General features: G+C 41.4%; 3 protein-coding genes and 2 non-coding genes across 7 annotated transcripts in view; 3 read left to right on the top strand and 2 right to left on the bottom strand.

Moving 5' to 3' along the window:
* Window positions 1-3,262, bottom strand: part of LOC123970269 (GRB2-related adapter protein-like) — a 5,411-nt gene extending 2,149 nt beyond the window's left edge. The window contains exons 1-3 of the mRNA XM_046048259.1: window positions 3,185-3,262; window positions 2,975-3,072; window positions 2,587-2,706 (exon numbers count right to left, since the gene is read on the bottom strand). Coding sequence (XP_045904215.1) covers window positions 2,587-2,706; window positions 2,975-3,072; window positions 3,185-3,262 — 296 coding nt within the window. The remainder of the gene's footprint in view (window positions 1-2,586; window positions 2,707-2,974; window positions 3,073-3,184) is intronic.
* A 1,256-nt stretch (window positions 3,263-4,518) lies between these two features.
* On the bottom strand, window positions 4,519-11,725 carry brat1 (BRCA1-associated ATM activator 1). Of its 3 annotated transcripts, none has more exons than XM_046048181.1 (12): window positions 10,885-11,725; window positions 9,576-9,724; window positions 9,347-9,494; window positions 8,757-9,195; window positions 8,419-8,547; window positions 8,154-8,245; window positions 7,962-8,062; window positions 7,674-7,860; window positions 7,263-7,336; window positions 6,605-6,689; window positions 6,217-6,503; window positions 4,519-6,029 (listed from the first exon to the last, which is right to left on the bottom strand). In XM_046048181.1, the coding sequence occupies exons 1-12, from the start codon at window positions 11,009-11,011 to the stop codon at window positions 5,133-5,135; spliced, it is 2,715 nt and encodes a 904-aa protein (XP_045904137.1). In that variant the 5' UTR covers window positions 11,012-11,725; the 3' UTR covers window positions 4,519-5,132. The 3 variants fall into 3 exon arrangements, with proteins under 3 accessions (XP_045904137.1, XP_045904136.1, XP_045904138.1); XM_046048180.1 differs by having other exon boundaries at window positions 7,962-8,065; window positions 10,885-11,714; XM_046048182.1 differs by having other exon boundaries at window positions 7,962-8,065; window positions 8,419-8,544; window positions 10,885-11,714.
* On the top strand, window positions 11,392-18,668 carry eif3ba (eukaryotic translation initiation factor 3, subunit Ba). Its single transcript, XM_046048188.1, has 19 exons — window positions 11,392-11,662; window positions 12,799-12,991; window positions 13,082-13,201; window positions 13,295-13,352; window positions 13,565-13,693; window positions 13,789-13,946; window positions 14,411-14,542; window positions 14,702-14,768; window positions 14,841-14,887; window positions 14,978-15,188; window positions 15,294-15,366; window positions 15,460-15,582; window positions 15,679-15,757; window positions 15,975-16,113; window positions 16,220-16,345; window positions 16,830-16,907; window positions 17,351-17,459; window positions 17,542-17,654; window positions 18,103-18,668. The coding sequence occupies exons 1-18, from the start codon at window positions 11,563-11,565 to the stop codon at window positions 17,640-17,642; spliced, it is 2,043 nt and encodes a 680-aa protein (XP_045904144.1). The 5' UTR covers window positions 11,392-11,562; the 3' UTR covers window positions 17,643-17,654; window positions 18,103-18,668.
* LOC123970504 lies at window positions 15,809-15,891 on the top strand. Its single transcript, XR_006824994.1, has one exon. It is a non-coding gene; the product is annotated as a small nucleolar RNA SNORD60 (small nucleolar RNA).
* LOC123970500 lies at window positions 16,400-16,487 on the top strand. Its single transcript, XR_006824990.1, has one exon. It is a non-coding gene; the product is annotated as a small nucleolar RNA SNORD60 (small nucleolar RNA).
* Window positions 18,669-19,805: the final 1,137 nt, after the last annotated feature.

The following is a 19,805-nucleotide window of genomic DNA, read 5'->3' as shown; positions in this document are numbered from 1 at the left end:
CATCCGCCTCAAGGTTGTGCGTGTTGTGGCTTCACAAATGCTTTGCTGCATACCTCGGTCGTAACGAGTGGTTATTTCAGTCAAAGTTGCTCTTCTATCAGCTTGAATCAGTCGGCCCATTCTCCTCTGACCTCTAGCATCAACAAGGCATTTTCGCCCACAGGACTGCCGCATGCTGGATGTTTTTCCCTTTTCACACCATTCTTTGTAAACCCTAGAAATGGTTGTGTGTGAAAATCCCAGTAACTGAGCAGATTGTGAAATACTCAGACCGACCCGTCTGGCACCAACAATCATGCCACGCTCAAAATTGCTTAAATCACCTTTCTTTCCCATTCTGACATTCAGTTTGGAGTTCAGGAGATTGTCTTGACCAGGACCACACCCCTAAATGCATTGAAGCAACTGCCATGTGATTGTTTGATTAGATAATTGCATTAATGAGAAATTGAACAGGTGTTCCTAATAATCCTTTAGGTGAGTGTATGTGCTTTTTGACAGTCAGTTTACAGTGATATGAGCAACAAGTCTTCACAACTGAGAAGCTGAAAGTTTGACATTTTTGCTAGAAAAAATTACTTAAACTATTAGACAACAACAATCAACAACTATCAGAATTTTTGCAGATAAATTTTCCGTCAATCAACTTATTGATTAATTTTTTCAGCTCTATTTTATATCAAACAATTAATCGAAAATAATGTGCCGATTCACCCACAATGAAAATAATCCGTTAGTTGCAACCCTAATATAGACATTTCTGGGGGTGTAATACACTTGATAAAACCCATTTTTATACATATTTTTATCATATTATTATTTCTTATCAAAAGAAAAGAACACAATAGTACTTTCCACCATGAAAACCTTTTTATGTTTTGTTGTAGGGATTTTGTAGTTTTCTAGTTAATTAGTTTGGGCAGCACAGTGGTTTCCTCAGCATGAAGGTCCTGAGTTTGATCCAATCTCCTTTCTGTACAGAGTTTACATGTTCTCTCTGTTTCTGTTTCTGTTCTGAGTCACTTTCCCCCCACAGTCCAAAGACATGCAGTTAGGTTAATGACAGACTCTAAATGCCCATTAGTGTGTGAATTTGAATGTTTGTCTGCCTACTGCTTTATCCCAATTCCATACTACATACTAAACGTCTACAGAATATACTGATAATAATGTTTATAGTGCACAGTTGTTGTTGTTTTGAAGTAAGTACAGTAAAAGAAATCAAATACTACACAATAGTTAAACCAACAGACAACTTTGGCATACTAATAGCAGTAGAAGTTTGCAAAGAGACAGCAAAATGTTTTTCCAAAGAAGTGTAACAGTTATTTTTAGCTTTCTAAGGTGTTCCTGCTGTTTCAGCACTACTAACAATTGCTTAATTTTTTCCAGCTGGAAGCAGCTCCTCCATTTGCTTTGTGGATTGTACTGTGGGACAATAGTGTCCATCAAAAGCACAGTTTTTATTAGTACACACACAGACTGTTTTAAGTATTCTGTGAGGTGCATGTAGTATGGAATTGGGACACAAGAACCTTGTTTTAGCACTGTGATAAAAGTTCAGAGGAAGTTCACCTGTATTCGATCTCACAAAACACATAGTTGTGTTTGCCATGATGTAATCTAGATGAACTGCAGACATGTTGGGGATTGAAAGAATCTCCTTTAATGAGTCACTGAAGTTTATAACTATAAAACACATCATATGATTCTCATGAACTCTTCTTGAACATTATTTCCCTCTGTTGATCATTCTGAGGATTACACTGTGTTATGTGTCTGGTGTGTGCAAGCACAAACAAAGCACTTAGCTTTCAGTCCTTGCAGGCAGACAGATGTTGTGTGTATAATGTTGTTCTTTATAACATAAATATATGCACATTATGTACATGCATCTTAGTGGCATGTGTCCATTGCATAATGTATCTGTGTTTAATTAAAGACTGAGCCGTGTGCCGTATTATGTAATGCCCCAATTATTGAACACATTTAATTTACCCTCAATGATTAAATGTGTCCCGCGTCATTTTGGTGACCCAATTATACACACACACACACACACACACACACACACACACACACACACACTCTCTCACTATCTGTGCAGCTGTGATATTTTTAGTGCAAAGGGTTCTTGTAGAACATATTTAAATAGTCTGACGCTACTCTCCACTGACGCACACTCAAAGACACATGGATGCTGTTACTTGCTAAATATTTTCAATGTGATGGAAACCATCCAACTACAGCACAATATATAACAAGGAGATGCTGCTGCCTGTGTCATGTAATGCTTCTGGTTGTAAAGTATACTCAAGGTCTTTCACTGTGTTTTCCTTTTTTAAGAGCAGAACCAGTAGCAGATGCTTACCTCTCAGGTCACAAAAGACACAGAGCAGCTGCTGTGAGGGTTGTGAGCAGATTAAGTGCATGCAAATATAACTGCTGCACCACAGCAAACACACATTTTTTAACTTTTAAACATCACAATATGGGAACAGGTGACGGGAACGTTACATCAGTCTGCAGCAGCAGATTTATTAGACTTACCTCTTGTGTTTGTGTGTGTGTGGTGTGTTTACTGACCTAACAGAGACAGAAAACTCTCCAGGAGCTGATTCACTCTCCCTCACCAGGAACACTCCAGTGTCCTGCCAGCGCAGACGCTTTTCAGCATCAAGTCTTGACACCCGTCCGGCAAACCACCTACAAACACACACACACACACAAGAATGTATATTTTGGTACATTCATGTTACTATTTAAAGTGGCATAAGCATGAGTACCCTTTGAATGAAAATCAACTCAGTTATGTATATCAGTGACTTGGGAGAGTTTGGGAACAACTGCTGTCCATGATCATAGTCAAAACAATCCACAGCTGTAATATTAATGAATTGCAGTTTTCTATCCTAAATGTTTTTGTATAATTGATCACAAGTATGAAATATGTGGACAAATCAATTTTTTTTACGGGTAAGGATGGAGGGAAATGTAGTTCTCTGGCACGAAGCCACGCTTCCCCTGGATCTCTGCTGTGAACCAGCAAGAATCATCCTCCATTTCTGTCACCTATAACACACATGCACAGTTATTCCCACTATGTAAGCATGCAGTCTTTCTTTTTTTACTTTGGCCAATTAGAATTTCAAATCAAGCCAAACATTTACACACGCACACTTACCTTTATAATGTCCCCTTTCTGAAAACTGATCTCGTCTGGTTCTGATGCTGTGAAAGAGAAAAGAGCCACCGCCTCCATGCTGAACAGAAGAGTCGAGTCAGCTACAAAAATACTTTCACTTCATGAATGAAGAAAGAGAATACAGCTGTGTGATTAGAGCACCACAGGGTGATGCTTCTTGCTTCTCTTTTACAGGATGAGATAATCTATGTGTGTGTGTGTAGGCAGTCGCTGACATCCTGCTCATTAGTTAATGAGGAGAGTTTTCTCTGCGCGTGTGTCCCTCTGTTCCTCCATGTGACTGAGTTAGTGAGTGTGTGAACACGTGGAGATGGCGACTGCCCTCTACATCTCCATCTGTGATGTCCACACACTTTAAACTCCGGGGCTTTAATGAAGCATTTCCACAAGGGAAATCAGTGACAGTGGATGGAAGGAATTAAAATAACCAGGAAGAGTTTGATGGCCAGGACCATATATTTATTTATCATTTTATGAGTATAAAAAGTCTTTGCAAATGTGAACCAAGTGCTTCCAGTTGATTCACTAGCATAAAAAAGGTTTAAATAATAGCCATGAAACCAAGGGTAAAAACCTGCTTACCAGAGGCTACACTTACAAGAGAAAAGGTGTCACATGGTGTATTTATGTGTAATGCAATTGTTCCCAAGAGCAACTAAATGGAAAAGGTATCCCAAACAAATCTAGTACAGGTGAATATTTTCTGTTCTGTTATACTATATTACTACATTTAACCTTATATTATATTTTATAACCAATCTTATATTATTTTAATAGTGCTGTATTACATTATATTCTGTATGTATACTTCCATTTCTATATTCAAGCTGGGGTAGGCAATTTATTTCAGAAGCATTCTTTGTTATATTTTTTGAAATTCTCTTTACATCAGAGAGCAATCACTAAATCAAATTCTCTGACACAAAAATAAAAACAATTTGGTATCTGTGGCTCTAGTAGGACTAATAAGCACAGCCAATCATTTAATTTGCTCCAAATTAAATGATTGGCTGGCCTAACTGACTTTCTACCTACTTGTGTATTCATTGCTCATGAAATGTTTCTGTATACTATATACAAAGTATTTTATATCAGTAGTAGAAATCAGAAATCCTTCCCCGGGGGGAAATTCATGATATTTCTCTAGTGCCACAACAACTGAATTTCCTCTCTGGGGAATCAATAAAGGCTTATCTTACAGTATCTTGATTCAAAATACGTTGTCAGAATAGTCAACACAACAGCACAGGTTTAGAGGAAGCAGTAGGAGAGGTGGTTGCTTATCAGTAAGTACGAAGCTGTTGGACCAAAGAAACTTTTTGATTTACCTGTATATTTATTTACAACAATACAATAAAAAAAAGCAGATAAAGAGTATGATGATGATGTTTTACAAAAACTGTTTATGTGACACATAAAACTTGGTAATATAAGAAAGAGTTTAGAGAAAGAGTTCTGCTACCTGACCGAAACCTGAAAAAAGGTCCCAACAAAGTATCTGTTAGATTATTTTCAAATATAAAAGGTAGTAAGGTATTTTTCTCTTTCGTTCTTACAGGACATGTTTCAACTACGTTTTTTAGTCATCCATTTCACAGCCACTCTAGACAAAGTGTGACAGTGTGCGGATCCACAGAAAAGGCAACAGTTGAATCAGCCTGGCGAGCTAACGTAATGAATTGTAGAACAAATCTCAAATGTGGTATCGTCAGGTTATAAAGACATTTCCAAGATACTGTCACATGTTCACAAATGCACACAGAGCTGTGTTCCACTACAGAAACAACAGACATGTATAAATCAGGACAAATGATCTTTTACTCAAGTCACAAAAATATCAGAACACAGAGGCAAATGTAACCTGAGTTAAGAGTGTGCTGTTCATCTCTGATAGCAAGCCAACATAAAGTCTGTGTGTGTTTGTGTGTCAGTAGCAGTCAACTATGACCTCTTGCCCTGTTTGTGTGTCTGGATTAGCATGAGCAGCACTTGCAGTCAGAATGTCCTGCAGTAGAGAGAGGGGAGAGTTGTGGATGTGGTCGCTGCTTTGAGTCAGGACATCGAGCCTCTCTTCTAAATCCAGAGACCTCAACACCTCACACACACTAACAATCGCACTATCACCCTCCTCTCCAGTCTCGCCACAGTCCTCAGAATGAATCTCGTCTGCTCCATTGAGCCTTCTCTGTGCTGCGATGTCCGCTTCACTGGCCTGATCACTCTTCTTCGTCCCCAGTACCTTTCTGATCTCCTGTCCCCAGCCCTGGCCAGGCAGTTCACAGGACACCCTGGCAACTGATGCCCCTATTGAAAGAGGGCAGACTGTCTCTCTGAGTGTTATCAGCAGTCGACAGGCCTTCAGACCTACAGGCCTATCGCAGTCAACCAGACCACTCAACAACGCTGAGATGGCTCCCTGCTCGACCAGATTGTTCAATGCTCCGGTCAAATCAGACTCCCCACCCTCTGTGAGTGCACCAGAGTGTGTGTGAAGCGTGTAGGCCTGGTCAGAAACTACAGCATAGGGATGCGGTAAAGCACGACGTGCGTCTGAGCCCTTCCTGTAACCACGTTGACCTAAAAAGGCTTCATCCAGCAGCAGCTCAGCCAGCTCCAGCGTGTGAACTTTGACCTCCCAGTCCAGATCTGCACTGCCCTGTGAAAGGGCGGAGCGTACGCACTGCATCAGGAGAGAGGATGACGATGGGGGAGAGTGTGAGGAGCGTGAAGAAAACCAGGAGATGAAGTATCGTACGACAGCCCTCCTGGCGAATCCCTCTGTGTCCTGGGACAGGATTTCAAGGAGCCGGCTCACTATTTCAGTCTGGAAGGACACAGAAGTAAATTAAAGCCAAGTTTACAGTTATACTGCAGCCATCTGAAAACATTGTACCTCCTTGTTTTTATTTTTACACTATTGATAGAAGGACCAAAATCTGATACAGTATCCTTCACCACAGCAACTTCTTACCTGTAGTCTTGTGCCAAAATGTAAAACAATTTCTGCCTACCTCCTCCAGAGCGAGTGCTGCCCCCTGCTGCCAGCTGTGTGCCAGTGTCTTTGCCAGTGCAGAGACGGCGCTGGCTCTCACATAACTCTCTGTGTCCTGCAGTGCCTCCTTCAGGAGAGGAGTTGTACAGCTGCCGCCCAGCAGAGCCTCAGACGCGTCACACACCTCCTCATTGGCTGACTTCAGCAAGACACGCACGCCTGCCAGGTGACCCAGAAACTCCACCGTCGAGTCTCTCACCTCCCAACGCATGTCACACACACGTTTCTCCACTACCTCGACAAGATCTAATAGGGATACACATATCGCATGCCACACTCATTCATTTGATTCATCAGGCAGGAGAGTATTTATGAGCTTTAACGAAGAGACTGCTGGTGAACGTTACCTTGTCTGAGCTGGTCTGTCATAAAGGAGAGGTCTGTGCACATACTTATCCATTTTACTAAGGCCTGGTAAGACTTGTGCAGTACCTAAGAAATATGGGAAACATTTCACTGTTATAATATATCTTGAGATAAATATTTTAAAGATCTAAGTAAAGTCTGCAACCCTGTCACTTCACCTCGATGTGACTTCAGCTGATTTATGTCCTCGATTAGTCGTTTATGTCTATGAAATGAAAGCTACAGGAAAAGCTGCTGTAGTAAGTGGACCTTTAGTTAAGATTATTTTGTCATACTACTGCTCAGCTCCAAAATACTTTGCCTCTATACATGAGATAATGCGTGGAAGTGGTATAAAAAAGAAACTTCTAATCACATTATGTGGAGTAGAAGTTTTTGAAATGCTCTAAAATAACAATAAAGAGTTAATTAACTGAAATATTAATTTTTCTTGTAATATTATAACTTTATTATGTTAAATATAAAGTTTTATATTTAATTATGAATTTATGAATCTCTTTAAAACATGTAGGATGAGAAAATCAGTGTCTTCTTCTAAGTCACTGCCCCCCCCACTAACTTTTCACTACCTAGAAAGTCAGTGACAAAAAACAAACAACGAAAGTTGTATCAAAGTGTGCATAGACAGGAACAACTTACAGTTGGGTCAGAATCAGGACTGTTCAGATATTGTGTCAGAACTGTGAACACTTCACTGATCTTCTCCTTTGCTCCTGAAACACACATGTTGGAGGATACATGCTAAATTTTTCATCCTCAAAAAACACCTTCTCACACTGAACAAAACATATCATGTTAATACACTGTAGCATTTGTTTTTGTGTCAGTACATAGTATATAGTTTGATTTGACTTGGCCTCTCTGTACAGAGAAAATGACTTACGATATTCTGTACTATTTTACTGTTATATTGCGAAGCTCCATTTAATTCTGTTGGCACTGTGGCTGTCTTTCCAATAATGTTTCCCATCAAGCTGAAGTAAAATAAGTTAAGAAAGAAAAGAAAATCTTGTTCCCTGTTTCAATCATCCCACACATACACTGTTTTACCTGGGCTGCTGCTGAGAGCTGTCAGAGCCTCTAGAGCACATTTCTGAACTTTGCCACTGCCGATTACATTCCTGCAGACCTCACTACAACCAGTGGATGAGGAGGAAGAGACGCCACTGCAGATCCTTAACAGTGACAGAACTGCAGTGATAATTAAAGCTGAAGAACAGGGGAGGACACCAGAAGGCTGATGGAGAGAGAGAAAGAGAGACACTCATGTTAGTCTGCTTCACACAAAAATACAGTCCATTTCCTTTCCTCTGTTTTCTGTTGTCCTTATCGCCTCACCTTGAGTGCGATCTGCGGTGTGTTGGTCAGACAGACGCAGATCACAGAGACGCAGGAGGATTTACTCTTCAGCTGCTCTATCATTGAAAACCAATCCTCGCCTGCTGCAGGAACGGAAATATATGTAGTTATAAAGATCCTAAATAACAGGCTGTTTTCTTTTTATGTGTGTATAATGTGTGTGTGTTTTACCAGTGGTGTTTGTGCCCAGTAGAGTCTGACCAGTTATAATGTCAAGGGGTAGCAGCAATATTCTCACAGTCCAGGCTGTGTGGACAGCATCACTGGACCAAAACACAGGGAAAAAAAGGAAACAGCACCGATGAGACCTGGTAAAGAAATACTGGTTTTCTTAAAATGTGAGAATATATAACTTCTACAAACTGAGCTTGAACTGCTGACGGTGAAACCACAATCTGTATAAGAGTGTGAACCCGTGCTGCTAACACATGCTTACTGGTGCCGACTTCTGCGAAGAAAAGCAGCTGCAGCATGAATGAGGTCAGCAGGTTTGTTAATGTTCAACATGGATGACAGAAGACGGCTGACGCGTTGGTCTGGGACACGTTCATCAGTGCCGGAGCTGCTGAAGACAAACATGGACATTACTTTAACACTAATTGATTCATTGCATAATCGTTTCAGCTCTATGCTATTATCACAGCGCCCACGTACAGCATACTCAAAACACCAAAGCAAATTCCTTGTATGTGTAAACCTACTTAGCAATAAAGCTGATTCTGATTCTGATCCTGTCTGTAAACCGTTTGTGTTTCTAAGAGAGAGCCGATCTACCTGTATGCAGCCAGAATGACGTCCATCAGAGGCAGTGTGAGTACACTGCAGCCTGCTGTCACCAGCTCCTCCAGAGAATCTGTGACTGTCTGAAGCAGCTTGTCCCGGAGAGGAGGCCTGGCCTGGGCCAGGAGCAGGGCCAACAGTTTGAGGATCTGCAGACTCTGATGTAGCTGTCTGTTTCCTTTGGGAACTAGCGACTCCTTGAGGTACTCTGTGATCGTCTCAACAACAGCAGTGTACTGTGTGCTGGTTCCCAAGTCTGTGATGGCGGTACGTGTCCTACCGTCTTCTTCTTCTTCTTTCTCATCTATGGCGTTATATCCTGCAGATGAGACTGGTTGAAAGAAGAGCAGGATGTGGGCGAGCATCTGATTGGCAGCCGAGGCAACGAATAGACTTGAGTCTGTCTGGAGTTGTAGGAGCGGTTCAATGAAATCTGGGGAGTGAGGAAAACAGATTTCAGTTATGAAGTGGTAAAATCTTAGTTTTTGTTCCTAACTATCACCTGCCTTCCACTCATCAAGTTGTTTTTTTATAATATACAACATATTAGGAGAGATGGTCTTGTTTCCCACATGAAGCGTCACCTGATTGTACAAAAAAACTGAGAGCCTTAGGGCACTGCAGCAAGTTCTTTAAGCCGTGGATCCAGCCAATACGTAAACAGGGATCCTCCCAGAGTCCTGCGTCTTGCCAGTGTTGAAGGTTAAAGACCTGCTCCAGAAGAGAGCATTCCTACAGGGGGGACATCACCAAAATCAGGAATAGTTTGGAACAGCTTTTTAGTACAAAAGTACAAGGTGTCATTAACGCTACCTGAAGCTTTATGAAGCCGTCCTCGGTGGCAGCCAGTAAGCCAGTGAGTTTGAGAGCGAAGGATAGGACACTGGGGTCTAAAGCGGTGCTGTGACCCACAGTGGATATGAATTCAAGCAGACATGGACAGGCCTTCAGCAGAGATCCCTCTTCATCAGGAGAAAGGTTGAACATTAGACAGTGGTACTGCCATAACATTAATCTAGCAATCCACACCTGGAAAAACCCTCAAGGGAGATTAAATATTGTATTTAACAGTGTCGTGTATTAATTGACCACATATGTATATATTTCAGGTTCTTGTCTCAGACATCTTCTGATAACCGTACAACCAATGCTGTAAAGCGCATTGCAGAGCAATGCGCTTTACAGACAAGGAAGTATATTTTTAGATCCAGCGGGATGTTTTAGACAGCCATCCAATCAGTCCAGCCTTGCACTCTCAAAGTCAGGAAGATATGTTCCTCACATAACTCCTAACCTGAAGGTATTTTAAGAAGTCCCGTTGTGGGACCATATTTTTCTTGGAGCTGTTGGAAGGATGCAAACGCCTCTGTCAGGTACATTTCGCCAATAGCAGATATTCCCATTTTCCTCCATGTAAGAAAAGCACCATCTGAATTTTACAAACTCTTGTTCGTCTTAGATGTAACAGCATCTTAATAGCATTTGTTCTACCTAATAAAGAAATTGGGAGCCTCTTCCAAAACTGAATGTTATTCTGGTGTTTATCTATCTATCTACTTATAATTTTTGGTAATAACTATCCCTAGGTACGGAAACCTCTCTTTTTATGTTAAGGGGGAGCTGATTAAGCCATTTATGATTGATAACCCAAATTGGCATGAGCTTGCTCTTACCCCATTTAACTCCCGTTAGTACACATGACAGCTTAATTTTTAAACATACATTTATTTAGGAACATTCACCATGTAAGTGTTATATGAAGACAAATCATTAAAAGGTATCAAAAGACACAGGGCCCCTCCCCTACACAATGCCTCAAACCATTGGTCTATTGGCAAGCAACTTGAATGTGTCACTTTGGGCTCTGGGAATTATTCTGTGATATTTTATAGACAAAACAATGAATCGATGATTCAATAAAATAATCCTTATTTAAGTTTACATGGTGCACATTCCCAAACACAGGGGGAAGTAACCAGAATACCACAAATTAAATGCCACACCGTGAACCTTGAGCCTTTGCCCAGTTTGTAATCCAGCCACCCAGTTACCTGGGTGTAAAGCTCTACTTTACGTGACAGATAAACAAACCAGATTAAATCCCACCAAGTTCAGTACTAACCAGCCTTGGTGATCCCTGTGAACCAGTCCAACAGTTTCTCCAGGCTGGTGTCATCGGGCAGAGACCTCCCCGAGTCAGCCAACACCTCACACACACTGGGCAGCAGCGATACACACTCTCTGTCCATGGTACTAACGTGTATATGTGACTTCAGGATACATAACAGTAGACAGGTCACAAATGACTTCACAGCTAAATAGTTACATCTAAGCACACATAACTAACGCCGACTCGCGTATCTGGAATCATAGCTAGAAGCTAAGTTATGTAGTATTGAGATAAATGGCACAGCTAGCTAAAATAACAGCATGTAGTTTTTCTCGCGGGAAATAGTTTCGGATCTACCGGTGCGTGACTTTCCTCTTTACTTCTATGTAACGTTTGAGCATCGTAACAAGGACATCTGCGCTGCTTACTGCTCCTTAAACGTATGGATAGGTTAAATGACATTAGCAGGCCTCACATACTGCCGATCCTTCTCTTTTGCAACTTTAATTTCCCCCCGCAGCGGGTTCATGGCCGTATTGCGTTCGAACAAGTTCCGGTGTTGCGTTTCCGTCTCATCGTCCATTTTCGCGTACTCGCACATGGTACCGCACCGGCCGAGGACCGTCAGCCTCTTTAATCTTGGGGATTTTACTCAGTTGTGTTGAGAAATCCGTCTCGTTCTCCTGATAAATGCAAGATACGGTGGATATGGTGGACGACCCCGATTATGAAGAGGAGGAGCCCTCCTTCAGCGACCCGGAGGACTTCGAAGATGACGTCGATGATGAGGGTGAGGGGCAGCAGGAAAACACCCGGCTTTTTGGCCTGTTGCTAACTGTTCGCTAAGAGCTGTGCTGTGATATTATGAATGCTACAAAGCTAGCTAGCTGATAGCTAGTTTGCGACTTAGCCTTCCGGACCTCAGTGACTAAATCTTGAGGTCTGATTACCAGGATTTAAACAGATACATCAGCATTTTCCTTAACCATAACTCTAACCACCACATTGTCGAACATAAACCCACGTTATGACAGTTTAATTTCCCGCCCATTGAAGCCTCACCCAGTCCCCAGACAACCACTCACTGTGGCCTTGTCACTGTCATCCGGAGTATTGAAACAGGGCCGAAGCTGATAAATGACTAACGTTTTTGTTAAAGTTAGCTGTCTGAATGAATAATGAAGGCGAGGGCCACTACTGCGAAGCTGCAGTATGGTTTGCATGAAGCAGCTGCTAATATTAAAGTTAGCTTTCACATCAGTGTCACGTTAACCCTAACCCGTTGTTAAGGGGAGTTTGGTCCATAATGTCCCTGCAATTATAACAAAACATTGAAACTCCAGCTTATGAGGACGCTTTGAAGCTGTTTTATAGCATTGCTCTGCAAGACAGACTCCAGGGCTTTTCTGGAAGGTCCTCAGCAAACTGCCAGTCTTTTAGGTCACCTAACGTTAGCTGAAATGAATGAATTCTAGTACAACTAGCATGCAGTCAGATCTCCCTACGTGAAGTGTATAAAGTTTTTATTTTTACACTGTTTCAGAGGTGTGTATTCAACTGTATGATTAGTTTGGAGGCTGTAGTCTGTGGCTGAACTGCATTGCCTCACTCAAGGCAGTTTTAATTATTTTGTCCACCCCATTTATATCCATGAGGGTAGACTAAACAGTAGAATCATCTCTCAGTACAGAGTAATACAATTATATGGCACCACAAACTACGGCCTCCAAAATAATGTAAAGTTTGATCAACACGTCTCTAACATTAGGTTTTTAACAAAGAGTAATTAGTGTACTTTTTAAAAGTTTGATAATTCAGGTTATTAATTACTATAGTCACAGTGTACCACCTTTTACGATGGCAATAGATAGATAAGATAATGTTACTGTTTCCCTCTATGATCTTCCCACCCCTCTTTCTCTTCAGAGCTGCTCGGTGACCTCCTGAGGGAGAAGCCCCAGGAGGCTGACGGCATAGACTCGGTGGTGGTGGTGGACAACGTTCCTCAGGTGGGCCCAGAGCGTTTGGAGAAACTAAAGAACGTCATACACAAGATTTTCTCCAAGTTTGGCAAGATCACCACTGAGTTCTATCCAGACGCCGATGGCTTGACCAAAGGGTATGCGTTTTGCCCTCTACTCAGTTGTGGCAGTATATTGCTTTAATGTTTAATTTAATGTTTTTTAAAAACGACCCATATCTCACACAGGTACATCTTCTTGGAGTATGCTGCTCCTACCCAGGCCCTGGAGGCAGTAAAGAACGCAGATGGATACAAACTCGACAAACAACACACATTCAGGGTCAACCTTTTCACTGACTTTGACAAGTAAGTGTGCCGTGTCTGATTAAGAAATGCAGCAGCTGTGAGATAAATGTGAGACAAGTGACTTATGTTAATTCTGTTTGTTTGTTTTCCCAGGTACATGAACATCAGTGATGAGTGGGAAACACCTGAGAAGCAGCCTTTCAAAGATTTTGTGAGTGTATTTATTTAACAACAAATACAACTTTTTACTATTAATCATTATATTATTAAGTATTAATTACTTGGGGTTTTTTGTACTCTTTCAATTTAGCAAAAATTAGTGGTTTTGCGCTTATGTAACCTTATACAATGGCCAGCAAATATCAACAGAACAATGTGCCAAGTGCAGTTTGATCCACTGACTCTGTATGTCCGTCTCTTCAGGGAAATATGCGCCATTGGATTGAGGACTCAGACTGTCGTGACCAGTACAGTGTGATCTACGAAGCTGGAGAGAGGACTGCCATTTTCAATAACGATGCTAAGGAACCAATCATATCTGAAGAGAGAGCAGTAAGTAGAAATAATACGGTGCTAATACGGTCGTATTAAATGTAATTCAACAGTAGTGGGATTCAGACTAATAAGGTTTTTGTGTCATGATACAGCGCTGGACAGAGACGTACGTGCGCTGGTCTCCTAAAGGCACATACCTCGCTACCTTCCACCAACGTGGCATTGCATTGTGGGGCGGCGAGAAGTTCAAGCAGATTCAGAGGTTCAGCCATCAGGGTGTGTCCCTCATCGACTTCTCACCATGCGAGAGGTAATCAGCGTTTCTGTGTAGCAGTACTAATTGACCCTTTCATAGCATTAGTCATTTACATGTATAGATGTGTTTTAACGAGTGCCAAATCCGCATGCAGCTGCATCAGTTTGCAAAATTCTAGAAAGAAAATAAAATTTTTTAAAAGACTTACAATAAACTAGGGATGTCCCGATCAAGTGTTTTGGGCCCACAATGGGTATCTGCCGATACAGAGTGCGATACTTTTAGTTACCTAAATGTTGATTAAATATCTCTCTGACACACTCAAATGTGCACACCTGTCACACCTTATTTTTCACAAGCTACTTGATCCAATACTGAAGATCCTGGTTCAAAAATTTATTGAAACTAATGAGCTTAAATGGATATTAATGAATTAATAATGATGATGGATAATGTTGGTTGAACGGTGCAGTTTCTGAGCTGTCTGAAGCTCCATGTGTGGTTGTGATGCCTTCCAGATATGTGGTGACCTTTAGTCCACTGATGGACACCAAAGAGGACCCACAGGCCATCATCATCTGGGACATTCTGACCGGACATAAGAAGAGAGGTTTCCACTGCGAGAGCTCTGCACACTGGCCCATATTCAAGTCAGTGCTCTATGCTTGTTTGTCTTTTTTTTTTTTTTTTTTTTCTCCTCCCCCCTCTCTCTCTCATTGTCAAAATCTCATATACTTTCATGTTGTTTTCATTTGTTGCTCCTGCCGTGACTGAATATATTATAATGGAACATATTTGTTCTTTCTCAGATGGAGCCACGATGGGAAGTTCTTTGCCAGGATGACGACAGACACGCTGAGCATCTATGAGACTCCAGTAAGTGGACTTACCCCATTTAATTGTACTTAAAGTGTGCAAGTGACATTAAAGACATGTTTCTGGTTTCAGTCTATGGGCTTGCTTGACAAGAAGAGTCTCAAGATCACCGGTATCAAGTAAGAGTCCTTGATAATACTTTTATGATATGTTTCTTATAATCACATGGTTTAAATTGTGTAGATAATATTGACAATCTGTATCTACAGGGACTTCTCATGGTCTCCTGGTGACAACATCATAGCATTCTGGGTACCCGAGGACAAAGATATTCCAGCCAGGGTGACTCTGATGCAGATGCCTTCTCGTCATGAGATCCGTGTCCGCAACCTCTTCAATGTTGTAGACTGCAAACTGCACTGGCAGAGAAATGGAGATTACCTGTGCGTGAAAGTGGACAGGACTCCTAAAGGAACACAGGTACACATGTGGAGAGACAGAGGGTGAAGCAGCTGAGCCCTCACTGGTAAAAAAAACAAACAAACAAAAAAAAACATGCTAAATTTATTTCTGAATCCTTCTCAGGGTGTGGTCACCAACTTTGAAATCTTCCGCATGAGAGAGAAGCAGGTTCCTGTTGATGTGGTGGAGATGAAAGGTAAGAACGTAATAAACACACAAAGGTAACTGTGATTGTTTCCCATAGGAGAAGAAAATCCTGATCCTTTTTTTGTTGTTTCTGTTTTCACAGAAGGCATCATAGCATTTGCATGGGAGCCTAACGGTAGCAAGTTTGCTGTTCTCCATGGAGAGGCTCCCAGAATCAACGTCTCCTTCTATCATGTCAAAAACAACGGCAAGATTGAGCTCATAAGTGAGTAAATTGGACGGATGCACTAACTGCCCTACTGTTGCACTGTCTAGGACACCCTGTAAACCTCCACTGAATGTGACACATTTTTTTCTACAGAGATGTTTGACAAGCAGCAGGCCAACAGCATCTTCTGGAGCCCCCAGGGACAGTTTTTGGTTCTGGCTGGACTCAGGAGGTCAGTTAAAGCTCTGTGTGTGTGATTGTATTTGTGTGAGTGACAGACACAAGCCACTGATGACAAACTAAACAACTTTTCTGATACCTCTTATGAGAGCAAACGCTCCTGATTCTAACTCTGATCTGAGGCTCACAGTATCATATATTTGAACTTCTTATAAATGTCATTGTGTGTGTGTGTGTGTAAATATTGTCTTTTCTGTGTGTGTCCGCAGCATGAATGGAGCTCTTGCCTTTGTAGACACGTCGGACTGCACCATGATGAACATAGCAGAGCACTACATGGCCTCTGACGTAGAGTGGGACCCTACCGGACGCTATGTCGTCACCTCAGTCTCCTGGTGGAGCCACAAGGTACATACTCCTTTCCTGCCAGACCAATTCACTGTGGATGGGCGGGAATTCATACTGAACTTACACTCACATAACCTTTTTTCCACTTTTTGATGTGTGTGTCTAGGTGGACAATGCTTACTGGCTGTGGACGTTCCAAGGCCGCCTTCTTCAGAAGAACAACAAGGACCGCTTCTGTCAGCTGCTCTGGAGACCCAGACCTCCCACTCTGCTCAGCGCAGACGAGATCAAGGTGTGTGTGTGTGTGTGTGTGTGTGTGTGTGTGTGTGTGTGTGTGTGTGTGTGGAGCCAGTGATGACGAACTAAATAACTTTTCTGACACCTCGTATGAGAGCTGGACTGCGGCTCCTGATTCTAACTCTGATCTGAGGCTCACGACTACAACATCCTGTGTACTGATGCATCATATACTTGATATTAGGGCTGTGCAATATGACTAAAAATTCATATCCTGATATAGGTAATTTCATGTCCCAATATAGAAGATTTATTGGAAAATTCAGTGAAATATCATGATATCTGTTGGAATTTCCAAAAGATATCATGATATTTCTCTGCCTCATAGAGGTGGGGTAACTTGTGCGATTCTGGAGATATACAAATACCATTACCATACCACTATATTGCACAGCCCTACTTGATATTGTATCTGTCATACTTTTTGTTTTGTGGGAGTGGAACCTTCCTTAACCATAAAATCTCTTTGTGTCTTTCAGATGATCAAGAAGGATCTTAAAAAATATTCAAAGATCTTTGAGCAGAAGGATCGTCTGAGCCAGTCCAAGGCCTCTAAGGTTTGACCCGGTCATTCCTTTAACTGGTCCGAGTTGTTAACATATTATCTATACTATGCTGTCTTCCATTTTATTTTGTAGAGCTTGATGAAGATGGTGCTCTTACAACTATTTGGGCCCTTTCTGTATTTTCTGCACCGTCAGTAACCGGTTAAAACTGTGTTAACGTACAGTATAAGTATCTGTATTGAAGCATTTGTCCTTTTTTTGCCAGTTGTCCTCAGGCTAAACAGATGTTAAGTTGTGATTCATTAATGTGTGTCTTGTTTAAAAGCTCTCAAAATGTCTTAGCATGTTTTTAGATTCCATGCTAGAGACAAACCTACCATTTACTGAGCCCTCTTTCTGCTTTAGATATATGAGGAATGAGAGGGATAAGAACTGTTTACAATCCCAAACATCATTCTCTTTTATGAATCTGAACGTTCTGTGTTTGTGAGTAGGCGCTGGTGGACAAGCGCAGGTCCATGATGGAGGAGTACCGTCGCTACAGGGAGACGGCACAACAGATCTACCAGGAACAGAAGAGCATCCGCCTCGAGCTCAGAGGAGGTGGGACCTCTCTCACTTTCTACTCTCACACACCCTCCGTAGTCATTACGTTTCATGACTGACATTTATTTCTGTCTTCCAGGAGTGGACACTGATGAGCTGGACAGCAACGTGGAGGACTGGGAGGAGGAGACCATTGAGTTTTTTATCAACGAAGAAATCATTCCACTAGGAGATCTGTAGTCCCCTACGCAGGTAAAACAGTTTGATATGTCCAACACAACATTTAGATTTATTGGAAACGCTTTATTTCTAAATGACAAATGTCAACAATGCCTTTCAGTAAAAATGTCATCCATCACTTTGGGTTACCCAGAGTCCAAGTTGTCTGCAGTTTTCATGGACTATTTATTCAGTGGAAAACTGATGCATTTCGTAACTTCTGTGTGCCAGCTCTTTCATTCCTTGTGCAGCTGCTGAATTTGATGAATGGCAGTACTTATGTGTACTCCAAAAAAAAAAAACATGGGAGACATTTTGTCACATTCCTGCATCTGCCATGTATAATGAATGGCGCTTTTAGGGTTAGCAACCACTGCTGGTGTATTATTGCCTGTTTTCCTTCCTGGTAAATGATCCAAAATAGGAATACACACTGACATACTCTATTTAACTTGTTGTTCTCTCTCTATCACTCTGTCAGTCCATCCGTTTTTGTGTGGAAGGAGGAGAGAGGAGCTGTGTCATTGATTGGAGAAGGACGACGACCACGAATCTTGGGGTTCATGATCACAAGCCTCAACATTCAACTTTAGTGACATCATCAAAGCACGCCTTGCGGATCAGCAGCCACATCGAGGGACTAGAGAGAGTACTTTATATTGAATATTTTCTCTGTCTCTCACCATCATCCGCCCCTTTTTTTTTCTCTGTGGAACTTGATATTTAGTAATACTTCCTCCTTTTTTTTTCTCTATTCGGTAAATTGGAGATACTCACTGTCTAATCTCAGCCCCGTCTCTTATTGGACGTTCTTCCTGAGGTTGTACATGAACTAGCCTCACCATGCTAGTGTGTTATCACAGGGCAGCACAGAGTGCCATAACAGTGGGGGATGGAGGTCTTGTGACTAAACAAGTAGCCTTGTTACTAAATGTGCTGATGTGGCGCTATAGTGGCCTGTATCCTCCTCCTTTCAGACTATGCTTTCACACAGGGAGGGGGTGCGCAGCAGGATTAACTTTAAATAAACATTCAAACACAATACTACCTCGCTGTGTCTTAGTGTTTGGTTATTATAGAGTGAGTCATCTGTTCTCTAGTCATTATCAACGGTAGAGCTAAAATACTGTACAAAGTTAGGGATAATAATAATAATGATCTTTATTTGTAGAGCACTTTTCAAAAACAAGTTACAAAGTGCTTTAACAAGTGTAAAGACAATAATACCCAAAAGACAATAATACAAAAACAATACAAGATAAAAGCAAGAAAACATTGAAAAGACTAAAATACACGTTTAAGATAAATATAAAATAAGTAAAATACAATAAAATAAAAGGGATAAAATAAAGTCAAATAAGATCGGGAAAGGCTCTCTTATAAAAGTATGTTTTAAGAAGGGACTTAAAAGAGTTCACTGTCTCAGCCGACCTGATTTCCTCGGGCAGGCTGTTCCAGAGCCTCGGGGCCCTGACAGCAAACGCTCTGTCCCCTTTAGTTTTCAGTCGAGACTCTGGAACAGACAACAGACCTCTGCCCGAGGATCTCAAGGTACGTGCTGGTGTGTATGGGACTAAAAGGTCAGAAATATAACAAGGCGAGAGGCCATGAAGAGCTTTAAATGTGATCAATACAATTTTAAAGTCAATTATAAAACATACTGGGAGCCAGTGTAATGAAGCTAAAATAGGAGTAATGTGGTCATATTTCTTTGTTCTGGTTAAAAGCCTGGCAGCTGAGTTCTGGACAGTTTGGAGTCAATCAGTAGATTTTTGGGTTAAACAAGTGAAAAGGCTGTTGCAATAATGAAGGCGTGTAAAATGGTCTCGGTGTCCTTAAAAGTTAACATAGATCGAATTTTTGCTATATTTCTAAGTTGATAAAAACATGATTGAACAAGCTTTGTGGTGTGTTGCTCGAAATTTAAATTACTATCAAACCAGACAGGTTCTTTGTAAAAGGCTTAATGTGATTTACTAGGGAACCAGCAGATGGCAGTATTTGATTTGCCATCTGCTGGGACCCAATGACCAGGATTTCTGTTTTGTCTGAGTTCAGTTGGAGGAAATTATTTGACATCCATTTTTTAACTTCACAAAGGCAGTTGTTAAGTGAACTCAGCATTACAGGGTCTGTGGATCTGACGGGCAAGTATATTTGTGGGTCATCATCAGCATAAATATG

The sequence above is a fragment of the Micropterus dolomieu genome, linkage group LG04, assembly GCF_021292245.1.
Source record: "Micropterus dolomieu isolate WLL.071019.BEF.003 ecotype Adirondacks linkage group LG04, ASM2129224v1, whole genome shotgun sequence".
Lineage (NCBI taxonomy): Eukaryota > Metazoa > Chordata > Actinopteri > Centrarchiformes > Centrarchidae > Micropterus > Micropterus dolomieu.
Note: the sequence above shows the minus strand (reverse complement) of the source record. Positions and strands in the feature narration are given on the sequence as shown.